This window comes from Pollachius pollachius (genome assembly GCF_949987615.1).
Source record: "Pollachius pollachius genome assembly, chromosome: 12".
Lineage (NCBI taxonomy): Eukaryota > Metazoa > Chordata > Actinopteri > Gadiformes > Gadidae > Pollachius > Pollachius pollachius.
This window is the reverse complement of record NC_136945.1, coordinates 13,362,653-13,387,021: the sequence shown is the minus strand read 5'-3', so window position 1 is coordinate 13,387,021 and position 24,369 is coordinate 13,362,653. Positions and strand designations below refer to the sequence as shown.

The following is a 24,369-nucleotide window of genomic DNA, read 5'->3' as shown; positions in this document are numbered from 1 at the left end:
TTTGCCATCCCTTCCTTTCCAGGAATATGAGTACAATGGGCCTAATATTAAAAAGACTCGAAAATGTAACCATGTAGGAGGCGGCTTGTCTTAATGAAATGCAGAAACGCACGCGCGCGCACACACACACACACACACACACACACACATGCGCGCACACACACACACACACACACACTAACCCCCTCCTCTTGACCTCCACTGCATAGGTTCTTACCCCCACACCCCGGACACCCCCACCCCTCCAAATATATTAAATCCCTTAACAAAAAAAAGGCCTCAACAAGGCCCAATCCTTTTATGGCGTTCAATTTAACAGCCAATGAAAAGCCACACTTGAAAGCTTTACGGCTCCCTCCGGGTTTTGGAGGTGACTGTCGCGAGGAAAGGCTTAAAGGCGAAAGACAGCGCGCTGTCGGAGCGGGCGGAGTTTTACAAGTGGACGGACAAAGTAAGGGCATTCAGACGGAGAGGCCGCTCCAGGTTTACACCCGAGTGAAAGGCAGGGAGAGGGAAAGTAGAATTGAGTTACGGCCCTGGACGGCATTGTAAATAAGGGGCTGCAGATAGACGCACGATGGTGGTCCTGGTTTATAAGGTCATTTAAACGAGTAATGTGGCGCACTGACGGGAATGGGCTTTCATTAAAAGAGCCATGTGAAGGGAAAGGGGCGAGTGAAAGTGGGGCCGTGTGGGTGTGTGAGTGTGGTTGTGTGCTATGTGTGGGCGTGGCCTCTTGTCTGTTAGTGAGAACAAGGAAATGCACAGGTTATAAGGCATGCACATACACACACACACGTAAAAACACATACACACACCCACACACATACACATACAAATACACACACACTTAAACACACACACGTAAACACACACACACATACAAACACACACACACACACACCCACACACACACGTGTAAAGACACGCGTGCACAGCAGTGCAACACATGTACACACACATTACTGTGTGTGTACAACAATGTGTTACTGGTGCCAGTAACACATTACTGGCACCAGTAAAGCAGTTTATCCTCCACTGGGGAACGTAATGATGGCAGCCCACTACCACAGTAAACAGCCCTCCCACTCTGCACCACTCCCATGTAATGGAGCCACGGTCGTCCCAGAGCTCTGCTCACTGTACACTGGGCGTGTTGGCGTCTCCTCGACTGGGTGTTCCCATCGAGGGTGCTCAGGCAGGACCGTGGAGGAGCCATAGTGTGCGAGCGTGATGGGGATGTTGACCCTTGTTGAGTCACACTGCAGTGGTTCTGGTTGTTAATGGGGGTCAAGTGTTTAGGTGGCGGTGGTCTGGCTAGTTCTGGACTAAAAGTTGCCAGGATATGTCTTTGGTTTCTCCCTCTCTCACTCTCTCTCCCCTCCTTCGCTGTCGCTCTCTCTCCCCTCCTTCACTGTCTCTCTCTCTCCCCTCTTTCGCTCTCTCTCTCTCCCCTCCTTCTCTCCCCTCTTTCTCTCTCTCTCTCTCGCTCCCCTCCTTCGCTCTCTCTCTCTCTCTCTCTCTCTCATCTCCTTCGATGTCTCTCTCTCTCCCCTCCTTCGCTGTCGCTCTCTCTCCCCTCCTTACTGTCTCTCTCTCCCCTCTTTTGCTCTCTCGCTCCCCTCCTTCGCTGTCTCTCTCTCTCTCTCATCTCCTTCGATGTCTCTCTCTCTCTCCCCTCCTTCGCTGTCTCTTTTTCCAATAGTTCGCTCTCTCTCTCTCTCCCCTCTTTCACCGTCTCTCTCTCCCCTCCTTCGCTTTCTCTCTCTCCTCCTTTGCTTGTCTCTCTCTTTCCCCGTCTTCACTTGCTCTCTCTCTCCCCCCTCCTTCTCTCCATTCCCCTGAGTCAGAGAGAGCTTCCATGTCTCCTCTCTCTGACTGTCAGCTAAATGGGCCTGCCCTGTGGTACACACAGCTTTAACCAGCCATGAATCCACCTCATTAAGCGGCAAAAATTGTCTTCCAATCTGTATTAATCTAAAGTATAAGATCTGAAGTATATGCAAGAGCTAGTAGTTAAACATTGAGATTTATATTGTGACTTAATACAAGCCGTGGTTGAGAATGGTTTAGCCGTGGATAATGTTACACCGTTGCTTTTGGTCTTTTTAATTTAAATGTATTGGTCATATTGTAGTACACAATGCTAAGCTCCCAATCAAAGCACAGCGTTGCTCTGCCCACATCATATCCATCATGTGTGCTCGCAGCTTCGGTTGCTAACCAACCTGATCCCTTACCTCATATTTCTCTCTGACCCAGCCATATGGTCTTTCTTCCCTTGTCTCTCTCTCTCTCTCTCTCTCTCCCTCTCCCTCTCTCTCTCTCTCTCTCTCTCTCTCTCTCTCTCTCTCTCTCTCTCTCTCTCTCTCTCTCTCTCCCTTTCTCCTGTCCGCTGTGTTGCTTGATCAAAGGGTTAGACCCCACTTTGGCCCCACGCCAGCTGGGACCCCACATGCCACTTGTGAGTGGAGTGTGTGTCAGTGCGTATGTGTTGACACTATAATAGTGTTACCCTAGGGTAGGGTTGTTAAATGTTGTTACTTACTGATCAACTTACTCCTTCTCCACTGTGTGATTTAAAGGTAGCCTCCAGTGAAACACACACTCTGACAAATACACACACACACACTCACACATCCAAAAACACATGTTAGCAATCAGTCTGTCATACACCCTTTTGAACACACTTAAGTCTCTGAATGATACACACAATAATGGAAACCACACACACTGACCCCCCCCCCCCCCATACACTGTGGGGCTATCTGTAGCATGTTGCTAACCATCTGTCATCACCTATAGCCAGTGTCGAGCTCATTTATGCATTTACGCAGTATGAGGGCTTAATACTAAATGGTTCCATGAAGGCTGTGAAGTGCACACCACACACACGCGCGCGCACGCACGCACACACGCACACACGCACACGTACACCAATGGTCATTCATAGTTCACCCTGCCCTTCCCGCACTTTTTCAGCATGGCATTATGTATAAGCGCCCCCCCGGTCACACACACATACACACCAGACACACACAATTTATAACTGAGCTGTCTTTTCCCTGTGGTGAACTATCTCAATCTCTCAATCTCACAAACACACCCTCACTTCTTGCTTGATTTCTGCCGGTACATTGCACCCGTGAACGTCACTCTCTGAATCTCTCTCTCCCACCTACAACACACACACACACACACACACACACACACACACACACACACACACACACACACACACAGACGCACACACACGACGCACACACGACGCACGGATGTTCTTGCAAACAACGGGGGTCTGTCCTCTCTTCCTCTGCCTCCCATTGGCTTTGGAGGTCAGCTGTCAATCAAAGGCGCGTTGCCCCGGCCACCTGTCCAGCTGCCCAGCATGCCTAGCGAAGCTTCTCCTGTGCACGCTTCGCTGGAGGCTGTCACACACTACTGGACCAGAATAGCTCGCAGAAGTCCTCTTCAAACACGCACACGCAGACACCCACAGTATATACACACGGACACACGCGCGCACATCGGAGCACACTCCACCACCAACACACACCCTCTCTAACGCTGTTTCATTCCCACTCATACCCTGCTGTCCTCTATGACATACACACACACTCCAATATGCCGCTGCATGCAGAAAGATTATTTGCCAAGCTCCTCTTTGAAATTGAGTCGGTGTGATAAGCTGCCAAAAATGTCACATTATCTTGTGGAGTGTGGCACTTTTTTTCTTCTTTTTTTTGCTTTCATAACGCTGATTAAAAGCAATGTACTAATTGTGTTCCATATATCCTCTGTTTCTCTCTGCCCCTCTCTCTCTCTGCCCCTTCTCTCTCTGCCCCTCTCTCTCTCTGCCCCTCTCTCTCTCTCTGCCCCTCTCTCTCTCTGCCCCTTCTCTCTCTGCCCCTTCTGTGCATCGATGTCTCTCTTTGTAGGTGGTGAGAGTTCCAGTGGAGAGCTGTGAGCAGTACACCAGCTGTGGCGAGTGTTTGGGCTCCCGGGACCCTCACTGTGGCTGGTGTGTCCTGCATAACGTGTAAGTCACACACACACATACACCCTCCCTCACTTTCTCTCGCTCGCTCGCTCGCTCACTCAATCACTCACTCACTCACACAAACACACACACACATACGAGTACACATACACACGCACGCACGCACGCACGCACGCACGCACGCACGCACGCACGCACGCACGCACGCACGCACACACACACACAAACCCACACACCCATCTACACCTGATCTAGGTGACAGATACACATGGGGGGCATGTGTATCAGCAGCTGATGTAAAGTGCAGTTAATTGATGGGATGTTTTCCATGGTTGAGTAAATGTGGTAGACGATCGTTAGACAAAATGCTTGTCTGAGTTCCAGAGGAAGATAAGACTGTGCCCTGGTTTCCTCTTCATAATGTTTTAGAAAGAATAGTCATAGTTAAGGTTACATTACTCCTGGTAAAGGACATGAAGCCCAATGCTATGTATGAGTATGTGTCTCATTTAATCTATACCCTCCCACCATGGTTGGATCCATGTTAAGAGACTGTAATGAATACATTGGGAAAGCTGAAAGGCAGCCTACTAATGTCTGCCGTAGCTCTGTATATTCTTGCCTATAAAGCACACTGTCTCTCGCGTAGCCTGCACTTCCTCCTGGTGTATGCCAAAACCGCATCCAGAGGCTTTATTTATGTGGATACTATTTGTGTGACGGGTTAAAAGCCCACGATTTTACGACGCTAGTAAAAGCCAGTTACACGTTAGATATTGGAATCATTTGATGGCTCCCGCCTAATAACACAGCCGCTTTATGGGTTAATGAGTTGTAGTTAGGTTACATAACATGAGTTGCTTTTGAGTTACAATCGATTGATATTCCGGTGCGGGTTGCGAATAGACAAGGCCCTGGGGGTGAATTTGTGATAAAACACAATGTATGTGCAAAATGCCCGAGTGCGTAGCCCCGTGTTAGTGCATCAATCTGTACAAGCCAGCCGTATTTATCCCTACAAGCGTCCATGGCTCCAGGGTGTGTGTGTGTGTGTGTGCGTGTGTGTTCCCGCCTTCGCTCTTGACTAGGTGCGCAAACAGTTGGATCTTATTAAAAGGTGTGGAGACGGCGGAGCCACACGCAGAAGAAGCACCTCGAGCAATTCAGGATAATGGAATAACCGTCTCTTTGCATTAATTACACATGCAAAATATATCGCTGGCATACCGCCGCGGCCTCCAGCCACATATTTTCCTGCCACACTCACACACTGGGACGAAACTCGATGAGTCCCGCTGTCGATAACCTGGCATCCTCACTGACTGACCTCCTGTCAGAGCTGGGATATCAGCAACTCACTCGTATCCCGGTCTGGCAACGCAGGGCCAAACTCCGGCGGTCTGCCCGGCCAGACAGAATAAAGCGGCTATTAATGGCCACTTCTTTATAAGTCTGTGTTTAGCCCCGTGGTGCTCTCAGCTTCGACCTGACCATAAAGCAGCAAGGCATCCCACTAATGGTGGGAGAGTGCAGGTGTGCAGCGGAATGGCACATAAAGGCCGCAGTTAAAGGAAATAAACAGGCAAACGCATAAACACACTCGTACATCGCAAGTCCCGGCCGCTGGAAGAGTCTATTCGTCGGAATTATGCATGTGTGCATGCATGTAATTCAGTTGCATGCCATAATTCCCGTCAACACTCGCACACACACACACACATACTCCTCTTGAGGGTGTGTTGTGTGTGTTTGTGACTCCCGGGGGAGCACTTGGGGACTGCGTTTTTTGTCTGCCGAGCAGGACAGAGGACTTGTGAAACTAGCAGCAAGACGGGGCTGGCTGGGAGCTAGAGGGGGGGGGGGGGGGCAGGGAGGAGTCAGCAGTTAGCGGTTAGCGTGTTCCTCAGGTTTTTCATTTATTGTAAAGCCCAAGGGAGGACGACGTCAGCTACCCTCCTCACCGTTTACCGCAGAGACCCGTTTTTGTTTAGTGTGAGAGGTGAAGTTGATAGCTATTACATTATGAATGGCTAATAGTTAAACTGCCAGCGAGATGGGGGCGTGGAGGGGTGTGTTATGGGGGGTTTATTTGATTTCTCTGTTGAAGGCGGACGCGTAATAAATGACTCGGCTAGGGGTAGAGGGTAGCGGTTGATATGTGCTGCTTATTAATTTACGGGGTCCAGGTTTTTAAGTATGAGTGAAAGTGTGCACATCTCTCAAGACATTCTTTTGTGTCTTTTGGCGGGCCGAGGTTATAAAGTCGAGGGAGAAGCGGTATGAGTCCCGCACAAATGTCAGGACCAATAGGTGCTTATGATGAAAAGGGGATGCTGTAATGGCACGGGCTCCAGGTGATAAAAACTGTTTGTCTTCGGTTATTGCTCTCCTTCGCCTGCATCAGTATCCGTCTTAAGCTTTCCATTCCTCCTCCCTCTTCATCGGTGCATACCTATTATTTTTCGGGCGGGGTTTCCGTTGGAGCGTTTTAGCCATAACCTTTCTTCTTCTTCCTCCTGCCCCTCTTCATCACCATTCGTCAAACCTTTTCCTGTATTCATATTTTTTCCGTGTTCTCTCCGCGTGGGTGTGTGTGTGTTTTTGTGCGTGCGTGTGTGCGTGTGTGTGTGTGCGCGTGTGTGTGTGTTATTTCCTGTGCAGATGTTCTCGCAAGGACCGCTGTGACCGGGCCAGCGAGTCCCAGCGCTTCGCCTCAGACCAGAGGCAGTGTGTGGAGCTCAGCGTTGCACCCCGCAACATCTCCGTCACCATGTCCCAGATCCAGGTACGTACGTGTGTTAAAAAAGCCGCTGCATTACCTGCAGCGGCTTACTGTAACTTCTCCATATCCGAGTGACTGATAGGGAGTGCACCTTGCTATCCTTCTCCCTCGCTCTCCCTCTACACATTAGCAGGAACACATTAACCTTGCCATAATGGAGCCTGATATAGCTTATGTGTTTGGCGTGAGGATTCCTGCTCCCCCCCCCCGAGCTCACCCCCACACTCACCCCTCCCCAGCCATTAACCCTCATGTCATCTCATAACAATCCATGTTACAGCATGTCCTTCCATTGATCTAACACCCTGCCTCTCTCCCTCCCTTTTCTCTCTCTTTCCCTCTCTCTCTCTTTCCCTGTCTCTCTCTCTCTCTCTCTCTCTCTCTCTGTCTCTCTCTCTCTCTCTCTCTCTCTCTCTCTCTCTGTCTCTCTGTCTCCCTCTCCGTCTCTCTCTCTCTCTCTCCCTCTCTCCCCTCCCTTACTATTTTTTTCTCTCTTTATCTCTCTCTCTCTCTCCCCCTCCCTCCCTCCTCCCTCCCTCTTTCTGTCTGTCTCTCTACCAGCTGGTGCTCCAGGCCCGTAACGTCCCTGACCTGGCGGCGGGGGTCAACTGCTCCTTCGAGGACTACGTTGAGACGGAGGGACGCATCCAGGGGGGACGCATCTACTGCCTGTCCCCCTCTGCACGGGACGTCCTCCCCATCACAAAAAACAGAGGTGTGTGTGTATGTGACTCGTGACCAGTTAGTCAGACTGAACACTCCAGTGGACAAAGCAATTATTTAGGAGGGACAACTTTCTACAACTTTCTCTCCTTCAGATTGTTGTAGTCCATCCGTTCGTTCTCTCTCTCTCTCTCTCCCTTCCCTTTTCTCTCCCTCCTCTCCGCTCTTTATTTTTTTCCTCTCGCTCTCTCACTCTGTCCCCGTTACGTCATGCAGGTTTCTATATGTGGGCTATGTATTCATCGTGGCAGGCGGACTTATTCCCCCATGCCTCCTGATTGCATGGTGAAACCAGAGGACACTGTTCTCCCTCTGCCCTGATGGCCGGCCAAACCCGTGACGTGGCTGTACGACCTCTCCCTGTGAAGCCTTACAAAGGACACCACACCTGTCACGCCTGATCACTGCTTAATATTCAGGGCCTAAAAGGCGTCCCATGGGCTTTGTCTGTTTGTTCTCCAGAGGAAATGGCTTTTATTTATTTCCCTATTCCCATTATTGCATATTATGCAGCGCTGTCAGTGGCGTTATTGATTTATGTTTCTACAAACAACAGCAGTTACGCCGGTAACTTCACTTTAGAGAAACAATTCCGGCTTCCTTTGTGAGGCGGCCGTTCAAAAATATCTTCGCCGCCCGTTTCTTCTTTTCCCAGTTTTTTGTTGTTTTCATTTATTTTATTCGTTCTTCAATTGTATGTGGGTGTTTCACATCACATCCAGTCTTGGCCCTGCACACGCAGGGAACACTCACACACAAAGATACAGGTTGAAAAACAAATCACTGTGTTTGAGAGTTGAGATCCAAAGGCTGTCAGAATGCTTGTGCATTCTAAAGCTCAAAGTCAGATTGTCTTTATTCGTTCATAGTGCTAGATGTGCATCTAAAGCGGCCCATTACACGCGCTCCTCATCCGCCCGGCTGTCGTAACGCATTCTGAGCACTGATTGGTGCGGTTATTTTTAAATTCCTTCCTGCTGGTTGCGTGTCGTTAGCAGTGTGGTGCAAAGCAATTTGTGTTTTGGTGCTTGTGTTATTTGTCCTGAATAATATGAGATTAATATACATAAACGGAGATGGAGGCACCGTTCTTGAATACCCAGCCGTGTGTCACTGTGTCTATATATACAGCCATATTTTCAGCCATTTTAATATGAAGCGATTCACACCAATCTACATCTGACAGAGTGGGACATGATTACAGCTGCCAAGCACCAGTTTTCTGTACTTTTGGCATTTACCAATACATCTGACCATTAAACCCTTGACGCTCATGATTTGTTACCCAGCGACCATTAAGTCATTTTCATCCACATTGACTTCCCATACACGTTATGCCAGTGGAATGGGAGCAAGGCATCTTGCTAAATGAGGCTTGCAGGTTGCATACAATTGGGATTGAGCCCTTTTGACTGGAAGTCAAGGCCCCTGACCAGCAGACCATCCTGGCCTCTTTTTGATACACCAAGATAATATAATCTTGTTCAGAAGCGATGGTATTATACTATATCATATATTATAGTATTATAATAATGCTAATAAAACGTTTCGATATGGGTGACTTCAGCTATATTTCACTGCATTGCGCTTGTATGTGACAAGTGTCAGTCTAAATGATGACGACGGGCCCAGCAGCTGACCAGGGGTTGTGTGTGTTTGTGTGTCATAGGTGACAAGAGGATAGTTAAGCTCTACCTCAAATCCAAGGAGACGGGCAAGAAGTTTGCCAGCGTCGACTTCGTCTTCTACAACTGCAGCGTCCACCAGTCGTAAGTGGAGATTTCACTTCGTCTTTTCTCTTCTATCTACTAGTATCTGAGATGATGATGTATTTTATGTCTAGACCCCCCTATGTTTCCTCCCCCAAACCCCTCCACAAGCTCTTATGTTGCTTTCCCTGAAGGCTTCCGTTACAGTATAGGGAATATATAATATATACTGCAGCCACACACACAAAGTCACACACACACGGGGATGGGGAGGGGTCTTGTGTTACCATCGCAGTGAAAAATCGAAGGTGCCGTGTGTGAGAAATGAGGGGGATAGGAGACGGTAATTCTAGTCTTATTATCATAACCCACTGTACACCCTAATGATCCTTTGATGATTAATTCATTACACATGACAATACGCCGTAATGCTTCCCGAACACACAACCCCCAGACTCATTTATGCGTCGCCTCCCGTTTCAGGGAGAAAACAAATAGTGAGCTTTCTTTAACGCGCCCAAATGCTCCGTTTGCGGCTCATTTGCATTCACACAAATGTGGCCCCGGTTTGCCGCAACAGACGACCGGGGTGTGAGATGCAGGTGTGAAGGAATGAGCGGTAAATAAACAGAACAGACAGTAAACAAACACAACCATTCTAGAAACAATTCTTTGTCTTTTCCGCCGAGTCTGTTGTCCTCACCGAGAGCCGAGGCAAGGCCCCCCCCCCCCTCGGAGACTGTTTTCCATATCATCCCCCTTCGGATTTCAACCAAAACCAAAAAATAGGAAGCTAAAAAACAAATCTCCCAACATGCAGTGGGGCCTCCCCCCTGCTGCCCTCCATTGGCTGGGGGCTTGGCTAATGATCAGACCACCCCCCCCTTCTCCCTGTGGGCCACCCACACCTTATATCCACACACCCATAGCCCCCCCACCGTACCCTGCCCCTCTACTCCACCCCTAGCCTTGCTGATCCGGGGTAGGTGTGGGGCCGTCTGCCGGGGTATTAGCCGCAGGGCAGCAGATGGTCCAGAGGCCCCCCTTGGGTAACCACCACCGAGTCTTCTATCCGGGACCCCCCATCCACGTGCACACACACGCACACACACACTCACACACCACACTGCACGCACAACCGCGCTACCGCCGTCCCTCTTCTCTCTTGCCACTTACCTCCCTGGATATCCTCGGACACCTAATCTGTTACTTTGTGACCTTTCTAACCCACCCCCTCCACCACCACCAATCTAAAACACTAATCCTCTGTAGCAACAACACTGATTAGCTCAGCTGGTAAAGGGCGTGGCGCGTTACAATGTCAGCTCATGGCTAATTCAACTCCCACGAGTCCCCGTGTCCCCCCGGCTCCCGTGGCTTTCTCCTGTGCGGATTCATTTCACGTCGGACGGGGGACAGGTATCCTCGTCTTAATGGCCGAGACATTTGATATCGAGCACATGGGGCCCCCGGATTATCTCATACGAGTCGTGTATGAATTGTGAAATTGTGGTGCTTTTTTGTTTTTTCACGGGGCACTCTTCTGGTGAGCTCACGTAATGAAGCCTGGAGATTAATTAGAGTTGGCCCAGAGACGCGCAAAGCCAAGCCGTATAAAGATATGAACCTGGACGGTGATTAAATCCTATTGGAAGGGCTGATCTAATACAGAATCAGAGTGATGTCATGGTTTAATGACGTTACAGCTACGGGAGGTTGTATCTTTTGCTCACTGCCAACCCCACCCCAACCCCGTCCAACCCCCGTTCGAAATGGGGCTCATCCAGGGATGCCTGACCCGGTGGTTATAAAAGAAACAGGTTCCCATGCAACGGGGCCAAGACACTCAGCAACATCCACACACACATTCCCAGATACACAACTCCAATCACTACACCATATTGATACATCAGGCAGTGTGAACATTCCCATTTTGGTGCATATTCAATGCACCAAATGTGCTTCATTGGCATAGTTAGCATCCACCTGTATACCGCATCAGCATTGTTTTCTTTATTCATTAACTTTCTGAATTTTTTCTCCTCGATCCACACTCACGCACACAGCGTCAATTCCTTGTATCCATCCCAAAACACACATACACACACCACCCCCTTTTATTTGCTCAACTGATTAGGTTGTGGCCCCTGCCTTTTAAAAAATGCCGTAGATTTACATAGCGGCATTCATCTAATTAGTAAACCCCCTATTTTACTTTAAGGGGTTGCGGAGATTGAAACTGAATATCACCTAAGGGAATGATGGCTCCTTAATTAAATATTTTCGTATAATTTTTCAGCATTTCTTTGCCCCAACCTATTTATTAAAGAGAGAATGCATAGGCTAGCAATGAACTATGGATTACATATATATGAGACAATATGAAGCACCTTTTATAGCCGGGTTAATTTGGCAGAGGCAATGGCTGGATGATTTGTTGTATGATTGTTGTTCCTCATAAACTCATTTAATTCCTTTATAAGAAAGTAAATGTGTATTAAAATAAACCAAGGTCTTGCATGAAAGGAGACATTTTATTGTAGAGATGACAGTAAATAACTTGTAAAGACAAAGATAGACTTCGAAAAAAAGAGAAACAAGTAAAACCTTTTTTAAAGGTTTTGGAATGACACAAGGGAAAGTGAAATTAGTTAATACCGTTTAAATAAACCTTAACCGGCCCTGGGAATTGTACCATTGAAACAATCACGTTGTCACGAGGAAACAGCTGCATATAATCGTTCATCACCCTCCTCTTTCCATTCAAGGAAATACTCAAGGACAAGGATACACTATACCTGAGGGCCATTTCAATTGTATGGCTGTTTCTAAAAATTAATGGGATACAATAAGTAAATCGGCCAACCAAGTGCCGGGGTTTGAAACACACCTTAGAAGAAGGAGAGGGGACGCTAGCCCAGCAGTCTGGGACAGCCCATGAAGGAGGAAATCAAAGCCCATTGTTTAGGTGAGGACCTTAAAAGAAAACCGCCATTACGGCACTAAAGGTAGTCTGGCTCAATTAGCATGTGAATATGGGCCGATTAAATTAGCATTATCGGCGTGGCCAAACGGATTGCGGCTCTTTCGGATGCCTCTGAGTGGTTCAAGCAGGAAGAGCACGGTAACAGAGATGTCCACATCTATTGGGTCCTTTTGAAACCGTAGATTTGTCTTTACATTTTATCCTCGCTGGGCTCCTCAGAAATGGTTACACTCAAAGCTAAAAGAATTGCATTTCTACGTCATTTCTTTGTCATTGTATTTTCATACTGCGGTTGGGAGGCTGTCAGCGCAGTAACTAGTCGTTAACTCGGGCCAAGGGCGCCCACCGGGGGGTTGTCAGACGGGGCCTCTGGCTGATTGTAGGTGACTTGCATGATCCGTTCATGAAGGTGCTCTCTGCCTTCTCTAAAGGCCCCGCAACACCTGAGGGTGGGGGTCGGGTGCGGGGTGGGGGGTGCTGATATTTTTGCCGTATCAAAGTCACCAGCACACTAACGAGCTTGATTTCCCCATGAATAAAAGATAAAAGTCTGATAAAAGGCGGGGGGGGGGGGGGGGGGGGGGGATTATTCATGGTGTCTGTGGGCACATGTTTACGTTTGGCCGCTGTGCTGTTGTGAGCCACCCGCTGCATGTTATAATCCCTGTCTTGGTCATCTGGTCCTCTCGGCTGGTGTTCTGTGTTTCAAATGATCAAGGCATCGATGTTTTGACACCCCGCATGAAAAAAAGAAAGGCTCTTTGTGATGCTAAAAAGAAGCTACCACTGCTTCGAGTTTTGCTAACAAACGGCAAACCGAGCGAGCGCTATGCGCTAACGCCCCCATGTTCATTTGTCTCGCATTGACGTTGTGCCATTTGCGTATTTGTTCAGCGCAAAGACTCTCCAATCTATCTCCCCCCGATTGGAGACGCGACCGATACGAAAAAAAAACAGCTTCACAGTGCTACAGCCCTGTTTTTTCTTTTTTTTTAGAGGCTTTGCAACCTATGCTAACCAAACCCACCACAGCCCTAATCACTTTCCCTCCATTTGTAGGCTACATTGACAAATGCCCCACTTGCTCTGGTGCGGGATTAAGAGGCCTGTTATTTCCTTAGCTGCCCGTTCCTCATTCCAAATGGACAGCTTCTCTCAGCACAATGCTAAATTGGTCAATTAAAGTGATGGTGGGATTGAATTAAGCTGCAGCCTCTGATCTCACTCGAATGCAGCGGTTCTTGGCTGGAAATGATCGCTTAAAGAGCGCACCTAACAAACGAGCCGTTCTAATTGATCCCAATGAATCTACGTCAGGTTTGATTGATTCCTATATGGCTCCGTTTCCGAGCTGAAGAGTTAAAGCCGTGCAGGGTTTTTTTGTTCTATCGCAGGCGGATGAAGGTATAGCGCCGTCTTTACACGGGTTAAAACGCACTAGAGAGAGCTTGTCAGGAGCGTGGCGGTATCGAGTCCAGACAGATGCGTAAATTTATTCGTGGCAGATGCTGTTGAATATAAATCAGCCTGTAAATTGAGCATCTCTTGTTGTTCTTTTCATGCAAGGGTCCACACTCTGTCTTTGTATTGACTAGCTGGTTTCATAATTTTGGTCTTAAGCATACGTTTTCTAAACCCAAAAAAGGATTTATCAAGCAAACAATAAAATAAAAAGGTAGCAAGGTAGCAAAAATTAGCAATTGTTTTTCATTCATTGTTTGATTTTTTTCATTGCTTTTTTCATTTAATTGATCATTGCTTGAAGGGCCTTCATTCTGCTGCCTTGCTCTCCTTCGCAGGTGTCCTTCAGACCGTTAGTCAAATAAAGACACAAATACACAATCATTAAAAATCCGCCCTCAACAACCAAACCTTTGTTACCTTTCGCTCTCACAAGTCGCCCATACAGAGCCCCACTGGCTTAACCAGCCCTTACCCTGTCTCCCTCCATCTCTCCCCCCAACCCCCTCTCCCTCAATGCGAGCCGTCTCCTCTTCTCCCTGGGTAATCCAACTACGTTTGATCTCTCTATCGCTCACTCTCTCTATTTCACTCTAGTTCACCCCCACCCTCCCCCCAAGTGTCTTGGGTCCGATGCTCTGTTGCCTTAGCCCTGGAGCCTGTGTGTGAGCAGGTGAATTTAAAAGGGTGGAACGCTCTTAGTTGGGGACACATGAAAGAGAGCCGTAGACAAAGAACAGAGGTCTCTCTCGCTCTCGCTCTCTCACTATCTCTCTTTCAGGGGGGGGGGGGGGTAAAGAAGAGGCCTGATGGGCCCATTGGGGTGGGGAGGATGACAGTGGAGGTATAGAAAGAGCTCAGGGTGTTGAAATATATATGCAGGACTAGGCAGATTGTGAGGGCGATCATTGTGTGCATGCAGAGCCCGTCGTTTCGGACTCCTCACTAGGGATCGGAGTGATGAATGGGACGGCAAGGGGAGATATTTGAAAGATGGGGCGGGCGACATTGTGATCAAACGAGCGAGACGGGCCAAGAGAGAGCGAGGGCTTTACAAGCAGAATGGAAAAGTACAGATTGAGACGGTGAATGAGACATCGAGTGCGGTCCGCAGGTCGGAACAATCGAAGCGGAAAGAAACAAAGACAAGTTGTACATTTGCAGAACGTTTGATATTATGCAAAATGATTCCAAAAATGTATTTGCTTGGCAGGCGTTTTAGTTGTTTGCAAAAAACCTTTTTCCGTTGGGGAAGATGCATCACATGCTGCTTCTGCTATCCTGCGCCACACTGCTCGTGTTGGGCCTGGTTTGAATAGAGAAGCAGCAATCCCCGACTGCCAGAACCGCTTTAGCTGTTTGTCCTGACAAGTATCTCCTCCATCTTTCCTCTCAATCAGTTTTGTATTTGACTTCACAACCACCGTGCATAATGCAATGAAACGATCCAGTCTGGCTCGGATGCGTTCTAAATGTCTCTCTAACCTTCCCTCTTTATCTCTCTCTCCCCCTCTCTCCCCCTCGTCGTCCCCCCTTCAGCTGCCTGTCCTGTGTGAACGGGTCGTACCCGTGTCACTGGTGCAAGTACCGCCACATGTGCACGCAGAATGTCAACGACTGCTCCTTCCAGGAGGGCCGCGTCAACATCTCTGAGGTGAGTGCTACTTTCTGCCACCTGAATGTACCCCCTCCACCCCCTCACCAGACACACACGCAGACACCCCCCCCCCCCCCCCCACCCTGTCGGCTTGTGTTGGCGTTCTGTGCGTCTGCTTGCCTGTGCGTGAGATAGCAGCGTTGGCACGTTGACAACAGCTTGTGTAGTGTGCAGCGGTAATTCTGTCTTGGCCCATAAGGCCATAAGCAGGCCTGGATGAATGAGGCGCTATGGGAATACTGCCTTGTTCCGCGCTGCGCCATCGTTGCATTAGCATAAAAGCTAATATCAATCGGGCCGAGTGGCGGATGCAGCAGGCAAGGCATAACAAGTGTTTGTCAACTGCCAGAGTGTACACCAGAAGGCAGTGATGGTGTACACATTGACACACACACACACACACACATACACACACACTCAGATTGTTTATGCAAATGTTGAGGTTTTTCTCTCTACTTTTCTCGCACTCCAAAAATTAAGGCACACATCAATTTAAAATTCACACGCATACAGACAGCGCAAAACAACGTTTTTGCTGTTTTATGAATGGGCTGTTCCCCGCCGCTTCCCTTAATGACTGATTCTCGTGTTCAATCTTGTGTTTTATTAGCAACACATGCACAAATGTATACAACAAACACCACCACAAGCTCTCTCTTTACTCGTCTCTCTCTCCCTCTCTGTCTCGGTCTTTGACTTTTTCAGTCTCACTACCTCTTTTGCTCTCTATGTCCGTGGATTGCATCCCCCTGGGTCGATTGGCTGTTGCCCTTTATTAATTGGTCAGCCTATTATCATATTACGGCCTTCTATATCACTGGAATAAACCAGCAGCACGATTGTAAGCCTAGCCACTCTGGTAAGCATTTAGCATGCTTATAATACCACCTGGACCCCATCCAGAACAGCACAGAGTCTTTGCTCTCACAGCCTCATAGAGCTAGCTGATCTGGGCTGCCATGATCCAAGAGGCAGCCCGGATCAGCTGGCTAGCATGGAGGGTAAGTAGGTGGAATTACTGGCTCCTGTAAACGCTGAAATACAGGAGGACTAACGAAGGGATGCCGAGGGTCTCCTGAGAATATACATCGGCACAGTGCACCATGGGAAATAACCCAATCGTGTGCAGCGTTTCATGTTGCCATGGTTTCCCTCGTCTCCGATGGCGTCTCTGGAGGCACCGGTTCTCAGCAGGAGGAGAGGGTTAAAGGAGACAAAGTTAGAGAGCCAGAGGGAGAATGTGACATTGTGAGATCCTGCCTGCCACACTCTTTATGCACGCACACACACATGCACACACACATACGCACACACATCCTATCTGTCTGTCATGCACTATTATAATAAAATGCCAACGTGACCAAACACACACACACACACACACACACACATTTACAGCCGTTCATCATTGTCGTCCGTGCTGACGTACGCGTTGGTCATGCCCTCACTGGTCCAACGAGCAGAGCTCCTCATGCAAGGGACTGTCTCTCGCTCTCGCTTTCTCGCCCTTTTGCTTTCTCTCTCTCTCATTGAATTAGAGAAAAGTATGTGCTCCCTCTTCCTTGAGACCTTAAGGAGTTGTGAGTTTCATGGTGTGTTTTCGACAGTTATGTCCTCCACCCGTAGAAATCGTGTAAAAGTGAAGGTGGAATAGTTCCTTTCAATCACTATGTGTTTGTTCGTTCTATTTCACTCTCTTCTCAATTTGCTTTTACTTTATCTTTCACTTTTTCTGTTCTGGTCTCTCTCTCTCCCTGCCTGTCCTTCATCTTGTGCACCATATTCATTCAATGTTTTCTTACATTCCTGTCCTCTCCTCAAATCAGTGCGTCTCTTTACCTTTCTTTCTTTCGCTGTCTTTCTGTTTCTCATCTGCTTTCATGTCATGTATTGAAGGAGCAGTAATCAAGATTTGTATGAAGTAATCACAAACCGACAAAGAAATATGTAAAGACACAAAAGAAAACAAACTCCTGCCCTAATCTCCTCCCACTAAATTATGTCCAATCATGCCTGCACAGATCTGCGTAAGTCATCTTTATAGATGATCTTACTGGTTAATAGCTGCAAAACTAGCCCTTCCAGATTCTTGCTGGGAGGGTTGAACAATGTTTGACAGCCTGCTTGCCCAGTCATGAGCAGAATGACGTTATCTTTAAGAACATTGAATTTACAGATAGCTTCTTGAAAGTTATGTTCGTAATTTGATATTTTTTACTGACCTATCGTGCAGACATTTTGTCTAATGCTCCTTTAACAGACAAATGTGGTCGAACACAGCGACCGTACAGACGCTGTGTCTCAGACGTCAGTAGGTTCTTGCTTTAAGGGCATTTTCCGTAATTGCCCTGTTGACGCAAGCGAAAAAACATGGACATGGGAATTAAACCAACCAACTTCCAGGTGTTTCTAAAAGCATATGATGAATCAAGCCATGACCCACGATTCTATAATCGAATGCTGGAGAAATGGAAAGAGGTGAACACTGAGTGTGTGACCGCATCTTAAACCATTTCGCTGACTGATTCTCTGGTAATAGTTTACGTGTTTTGTTTTCCTCTGCGGTTGCTCTGGGTTCAGTAAGAATGGGCCCTGGTGTGACTCATGCCGTTGGCTTTGATTTCCACACAGACGTCCCTCCCTCTGCAATCAATACGCTGGTTAGCCTGATTGGGATTCTCAGTTTGCCTCTCCCGTCGCTCGTAGGAGGACTCTCTCGTTTGCGCTTTCTCTTTTCATGACGTTTTTGTTGCCGTAAGTGCACGGTTTCTTGTGTCAATCAAAGATCAGGTGGCGTACTCGGTCCGCCCTGTGGTAATTACCACACAAAGACCTCAAGCAATGCAAAGAGACACACAGATGCACTCCCGCGCACTAGCACACAGACACACACCCCTTCAACATTGGCAGTAACAGTGGAACAGTGATTGCAGATCCACTTATGGAAATCCTGAAGCATCTATAGGATATGTATTGTTACATTCTTGTGTAAATGAAGAGCATAATTATCACAATATGCTTCATGGCCAGGAACCAGCTCAGTGTGGATTTAATCTTCACTTAGACTGCAGCTACACAGCCACAAACTTGATTGGCCATGTATTGTCAGGCATTTGCTCACTAACTGACACACTAGTAGCAAAGGCTGTCTGTCTGTCTATCGAACTCACAGGCTCTTGTGCCAGTGGTGTGACACTGTAGAGCTCAGTTTACCATGGCCTGGTACACACACACACACACACACACACACACACACACACACACACACACACACACACACATTGTAGGTCAGTGTCGCTGAACGTGAAGGACTTGGTGTTGTCTTGTGTTAGATCACTGTGTGTGTGTGTGAGACCTTTGTGTGGCTGTCAGTGGTTCTTATCTGGACGAAGCCCAGCTGACAGGTCTGAAGAAGAGGTGCTTGGGGAGGGGCATTATTTATGTCAGTCCACTGCTTTCCCGCTCTTCTCTATCCTCCCTCCATCATCTGTTTTCTCTCTTTCTGCACTGCTTTGGTTGCGTCCTTCCCTCTGTCTCGCTCATCAGCTCGTTCCATCCTGCCTATATCCTTGCATCTACAAGCACACCTAGCAACCCTCTCTCTGTATCTCTCTCTCTCTCTCTCTCTCTCTCTCTCTCTCTCTCTCTCTCTCTCTCTCTCTCTCTCTCTACATGGTTTATATATTATTCACCATGGCGGCTAGCGAAGCAGAAGAGAAGTTGTAATGTGGACCAGATGTAGAATGGGAGGGGCCATCCTGGAAATGTTTTTTGGCCATCACGTGAAGTATGTAATGCTCTCTGGGAGAACAACACAATTTAACCAGCCAAAGTTGTCCATTGAGCGGAAGATTAGTGAAGGGAGGCCACAGGGTGGGGGTGGGGTCAGTCAGGTTGCCAGATAGATCCTAGCGGTTCACTATCACAAACTCCCACAGTGAACTTTTCAAGGAGTTCTTGGCCCTCGTCGAGAAGAGTCAGTAATCACCTCTGGGACATCATGTGCTTTTCATGCACGCACACAGACATAGACACACACAAACACACACACACAAATACATGAATATCTTCTGTATTTGATCATTGTTAATAACCAACAGTGCATGAGAATGCGACCTGCAACCAAAGAGACAAATAATTATATAAAGGGTTTCCAAAATCTGGTTTGGACGTAGTTCAGTTGTGCAATGTCACGTTGCCCCGCTTTGTGTGTGTGTGTGTGTGTGTGTGTGTGTGTGTGTGTGTGTGTGTGTGTGTGTGTGTGTGTGTGTGTGTGTGTGTGTGTGTGTGTGTGTGTGTGTGTGTGTGTTTAACTTCCCACATGTTCTCAAGGAGGAAGGTGGGAAAAAGGGAGAGAGATTTGGCGTGTTTCTTTGGTCTCTCTGTCTCTCTCTCTGTCTGAGATATTGACTATTTCTAACCAAACTGTCCCACAGCCTATCTTCTACACCCCTCTATTGCTGCCCTTGTTTTCTCCTTTAGTTTTGACATGATACAGAGTGCCTAGGGCAGCACATATGCAAACACACACGCACACACACAGAAGAAAAGGAACGAAAGATTTCCTAGCTGAAAATTTGAAAGCAGCACCTGGCAACCAGCATTAATCCCGCCAAGAGAAGGCAGGGAATGCTTAAAATTGTTTCCGTTCTAGAAAGAACTGCCTTGGCCAACAGAAGACAACACATCTTCCCTTTCAGAAGTAAGCCACTGAGCCTGATACATAACGTCCAAGGACTGCCTCGGATTCATACCGACTGAAAAAGGAATACAATGGGAAGTAATGTTGCTTATATGGCACGTGTTACATTACATGTAAATTTTAAGGGCATTTTGAGCACTCTCATTGGAAGCTAGCCTAATTGGTGAAAGAGGAAGAAAACAAGTTTAAGCTGAAATGACATTGAAATAGCTTTTATGAGGCAGTTGAGCTGTATGTGAAGAAGAGGACAAATTCCCTGCAGGGCTGTGTTATTCTCGCTGTAATCCTCTGCCAATCAGAAAAGGCCTGCACATTGTGTGTGTAGGTCATTTGAGAATAAGCAACACCCAAATGTAAAGCACTAATTTAAAGGCTGCGATGCATGCATATGGTCTTGTGCCCTTACCAACACGCGCATATAGAATATTGTGACATGATGGATTAGTGTGTGTGTGTGTGTGTGCGTGCGTGCTTTTTTCTGTGTGTGTGTGTGTGTGTGTGTGTGTGTGAGAGTCAGTCACATGTCCCGGTGGTTTAATTATTCAGGCTGTATTAAATCTTCATTTCCACAACCCTCACTGTCTGCCTGCCTAATGGAGAATACAGATGAATATTGCATTCTTACCACCAACCGTGTATGCGTTTGGAGAAAGTACGAGATAGAGCGCATGAAACGGAGAGAACAGGGGGGGAAAGATTTATGCAGAGTCACTGAGAGAAAGAGTGATGAAGATGGATAGAAATGTGAATATGTTTGCTCTGAATAAGTAAGCTCCGAGTTGGAATAAAAGAGTTAGGATGAAAAAGCAATGAGGGGAAGAGCAAGAGGCAGAAATGGAGGAAGTCAAACGGGGAGAGACTGCCAGCAAGGTGGAACAGAGAGACGGGGAAGAAAAAACACGAGGAAGGATTCCTGTGTATGGTGTTTACATTATGGGCTACCTCGTACAAGGCCAAACAGTTCGCTGTCATGGCGACTCCCTCCCTACAAGCCGTTACTATGCCTCGGCCCATTATCCATACGAGCAGAGATCGAAATGAATCCAATTAACCCCATTACGTATACAGGCTCTTTGTCCAGAGACATTTATGTTTTTCATAACCGTACACAATATAGTATTGATTGGATTTGTTTTGATGTAATTCATTTGTACTACTCTGGATTATTCTTTTATTTTTTTACCTGCTAAAAATCCAATGAGTGGACATGAAGGTCCCCTTTAAGGTATAGTTCCTGGGGGGACAGGGGGACGACGTTTTGATGTCAATTGGGGGAATATGCATCCCGGGAGTAGCTGTTGAACCCTAACAAGAGGGGGTCTTTGTGCTGCCCGACTGGTGAACAAAAGACAGGACTTTCAATTTTTTTACAGTATTCTTTTTGGGATTATACTGTTTTTATTACAGTGCACATATAGTGTGAATATAGTCATTCTGTACGAGTCACATAAAACTAACTAGGGGCATGAATTAAGTTCTTACAATTGGTTATTCTATGCATTTTTGTTGACTAATGCTTTGATGCCATGGTGCACAGTGCAATAAAATATGAACACCAAATTGTCGTTCATTTCCCAACAAACGTCAACTTCAGTTTGACACCATTCCCATGGTGCCCAGCTGTGCCGGTACCCACAATGCAGCAGTGGTATCCATGAGGTAGCGAGGAGATAAGACTCCGCGGCTCTCTCTTGAAACGAGGCGAGTGTGTTCAGAGGGCTGGTGAGAGGGACAGGGTGTGATGGCTGCTGACATATCTGGGTTAAAATTATAGACTGGTGGCATGGACGGCTGTTACTACTTACTATTTGTTTTTGGTTTGGCGTTGACGGGTATCCATAAGGTAAAAAAAAAACTAAATGGCAATATGTATAATTGTACATGTATATGTGTGTATATATATGTATCTCACATATTTCTCCATGCTGCATTGTTTTACAGCATCTCGTTGTCTGTGACTTGGGAATAAACCCTGCATGTTTGACAGCTTCCTTGTATGTTACCAATGAGGGATTGGAAGATGCAATAATCATATGCAAGTCTGAAAACATCAAAGGTGTGTGTGATTGTGTGTGTGTGTTTGTGTGTGACAGAACATATATCTTTGATGGGAGCATTCCCACTCGCCCCTTCGTAAAGCCTTCATAATCAACACTGAATAACATTCTTACACACACGCACACACTCCCCAGCATCCTTTTCAGAATTCCAATTCTTGTCTCTCTCTCTCTCTCTCTCTCTTTATCGCTCGCTCATAGCGTGAGCGAGGTGAGTGGGCGGACAATCTCCCAGTCCCTTTCAAGGTCCACTGTACCCTTTCCTCCAGCTGCCTCCGTGTTCCTCTGCATCTTGTTTCCTTATTAAGTCCTTCCACTCTTTCTTCTCCTCAAAGCCTCTCCCTCCCATCTTGCTCTTTTTTGTTCAACTTGTCTCTCTCTGTCTCGCTAGCTCCTCTCTGTGTCCCTGGCGCTCCATCTCATTTCCACTGTAAACGCTTTCTGATTGGTCACAGCCGTTTTCCTCCTGACTGCTGCCTGCTAATGAGCCTGGCGCGCTAAAACGCACACACGCACGCCTTACACACGCGCACACACTTTATTTTTCTCTCTCTCTCATCACTCACTCACTCACTCACTCACTCACTCACTCACTCACTCACTCACTCACTCACTCACTCACTCACTCACTCACTCACTCACTCACTCACTCACTCACTCACTCACTCAAAGCAATGGCAATCACTCACTCAAAGCAACAACAATCCCTGCTCTCTTTACCATAAACGGGATCTCCTCTGCCCCTTCCCGTTGCACCAGGACTCCTACACAAGAATGCCTCACTGGTGCGCTCAACATTTCGATCTCATTTCCCCCATCCAACCGTTTGTTCTCTGCAGCATGCTTTAGGAGCTTATGCAGTAGATTCTATAATGGGGGTATTGGGGGGGTGGTGTCATTGAAATCAGGCCACTCGCTCTTCCGATAAGCATCTTCAACATCCCGCCCCGCGCGGCTGCTGACACTACGTCGATATCATGCGCTCCTTCGCCACCATTCAATATGTATGAAGTCACATTAGCGTAAGGTAGTAGAATCAACCCAATGATATGTCCGTAGCTGCCCTCTTTAATATTTCATGTGTGATGATTCGGGGGAGGGGGTAGAGTGAATAATAACGGGGTGCTTAGCGAAGATGTTTTAGATCGGACAACTTCTGGTCAAAAGGCCACACAGGGCTCTGTGATAATGTTTAATGTCGGACCACCGCTGTGGCAAAGCCTGGATCAGGGAGAGGCAGGTAGACAAGCAATGTCGTGTGTGTGTGTGTGTGTGTGTGTGTGTGTGTGTGTGTGTGTGTGTGTGTGTGTGTGTGTGTGTGTGTGCGCTGAAGGGGAATGGGGTGGATCATTTGTGTTAGGGAGGCTAAGATATTCCCTCTATATTCACCCTACTCAGGTCCATGACAGACACAGTCATACACACACACACGCATGCATCCTCTCATCCAACTCCTCAGTGACCAAACCATGAACAGCCACCTCCCCTCTCCCCCACCTCCCACTCTGCCCATCCAGCCCCCCTGGTGTCCCCTCAGCTCCCCCGGATTGCTTTACTTCATTATTTAACGTGTTATTCTCCCCCCCCCCCCCCCCCCCCCTCCATACTCACACACACACACATCAGGACCTCCCCTCCCTCCCTGATCTACAGTCCTCACATCACAGAGCTGGTAATTAATTATGGATGGACTGTGGGAAGTGATGGTGTGGGGGTTGGGGGGAAGGGGGGAGGGTCTGTCTTTAGTTAAAAACAAAAGAGGTCCAGAATCCTCATTGAGAATGCATGGTGTTTTTGGAGCTTTATTAATTTATATCTTGTCAGCCGTACGATGATCAGGCCCTCTGAAGTCTGTTTGGCTTTTGGAGCCAGTTATTTATTTATATGAGTCATTTTATCTGTCTCTCTCGTTCCGCTTTCCTTCTTTCCTATTTTTTTTAAATTCCCTTGCCTTCATCATTTCCACGTGCATGTGATGTGCATGGTCACACACACACACACACCCGCACTCACAGGTGCACACATGCACACATGCACATCCACATACAGGCACACATGTACACACGTGCACACACACACACACACACACACACACACACACACACACACACACACACACACACACACACACACACAAAGGCACATACACAGGCACACAATCTGCTCAACCAACTCATTATCTTCTCTGGGCGGATGTTAAAAGGTGTTTGCTCACCTGCGAATAAAGATTATCTTATCCGCCCATTTCTTTCCCCATTTTTTTTCCACAGAGCGTGAGCTAAGGGGGGTGAA

At 47.5% G+C, this 24,369-nt stretch overlaps 1 protein-coding gene across 1 annotated transcript in view; it reads left to right on the top strand.

Moving 5' to 3' along the window:
* plxna1b (plexin A1b) overlaps positions 1-24,369 on the top strand; it is a 169,272-nt gene that overhangs the window by 81,309 nt on the left and 63,594 nt on the right. The window contains exons 5-9 of the mRNA XM_079747645.1: positions 3,939-4,039; positions 6,662-6,785; positions 7,344-7,497; positions 9,175-9,274; positions 15,201-15,315. Of these exons, the coding sequence (XP_079603771.1) occupies positions 3,939-4,039; positions 6,662-6,785; positions 7,344-7,497; positions 9,175-9,274; positions 15,201-15,315 (594 nt within the window). The remainder of the gene's footprint in view (positions 1-3,938; positions 4,040-6,661; positions 6,786-7,343; positions 7,498-9,174; positions 9,275-15,200; positions 15,316-24,369) is intronic.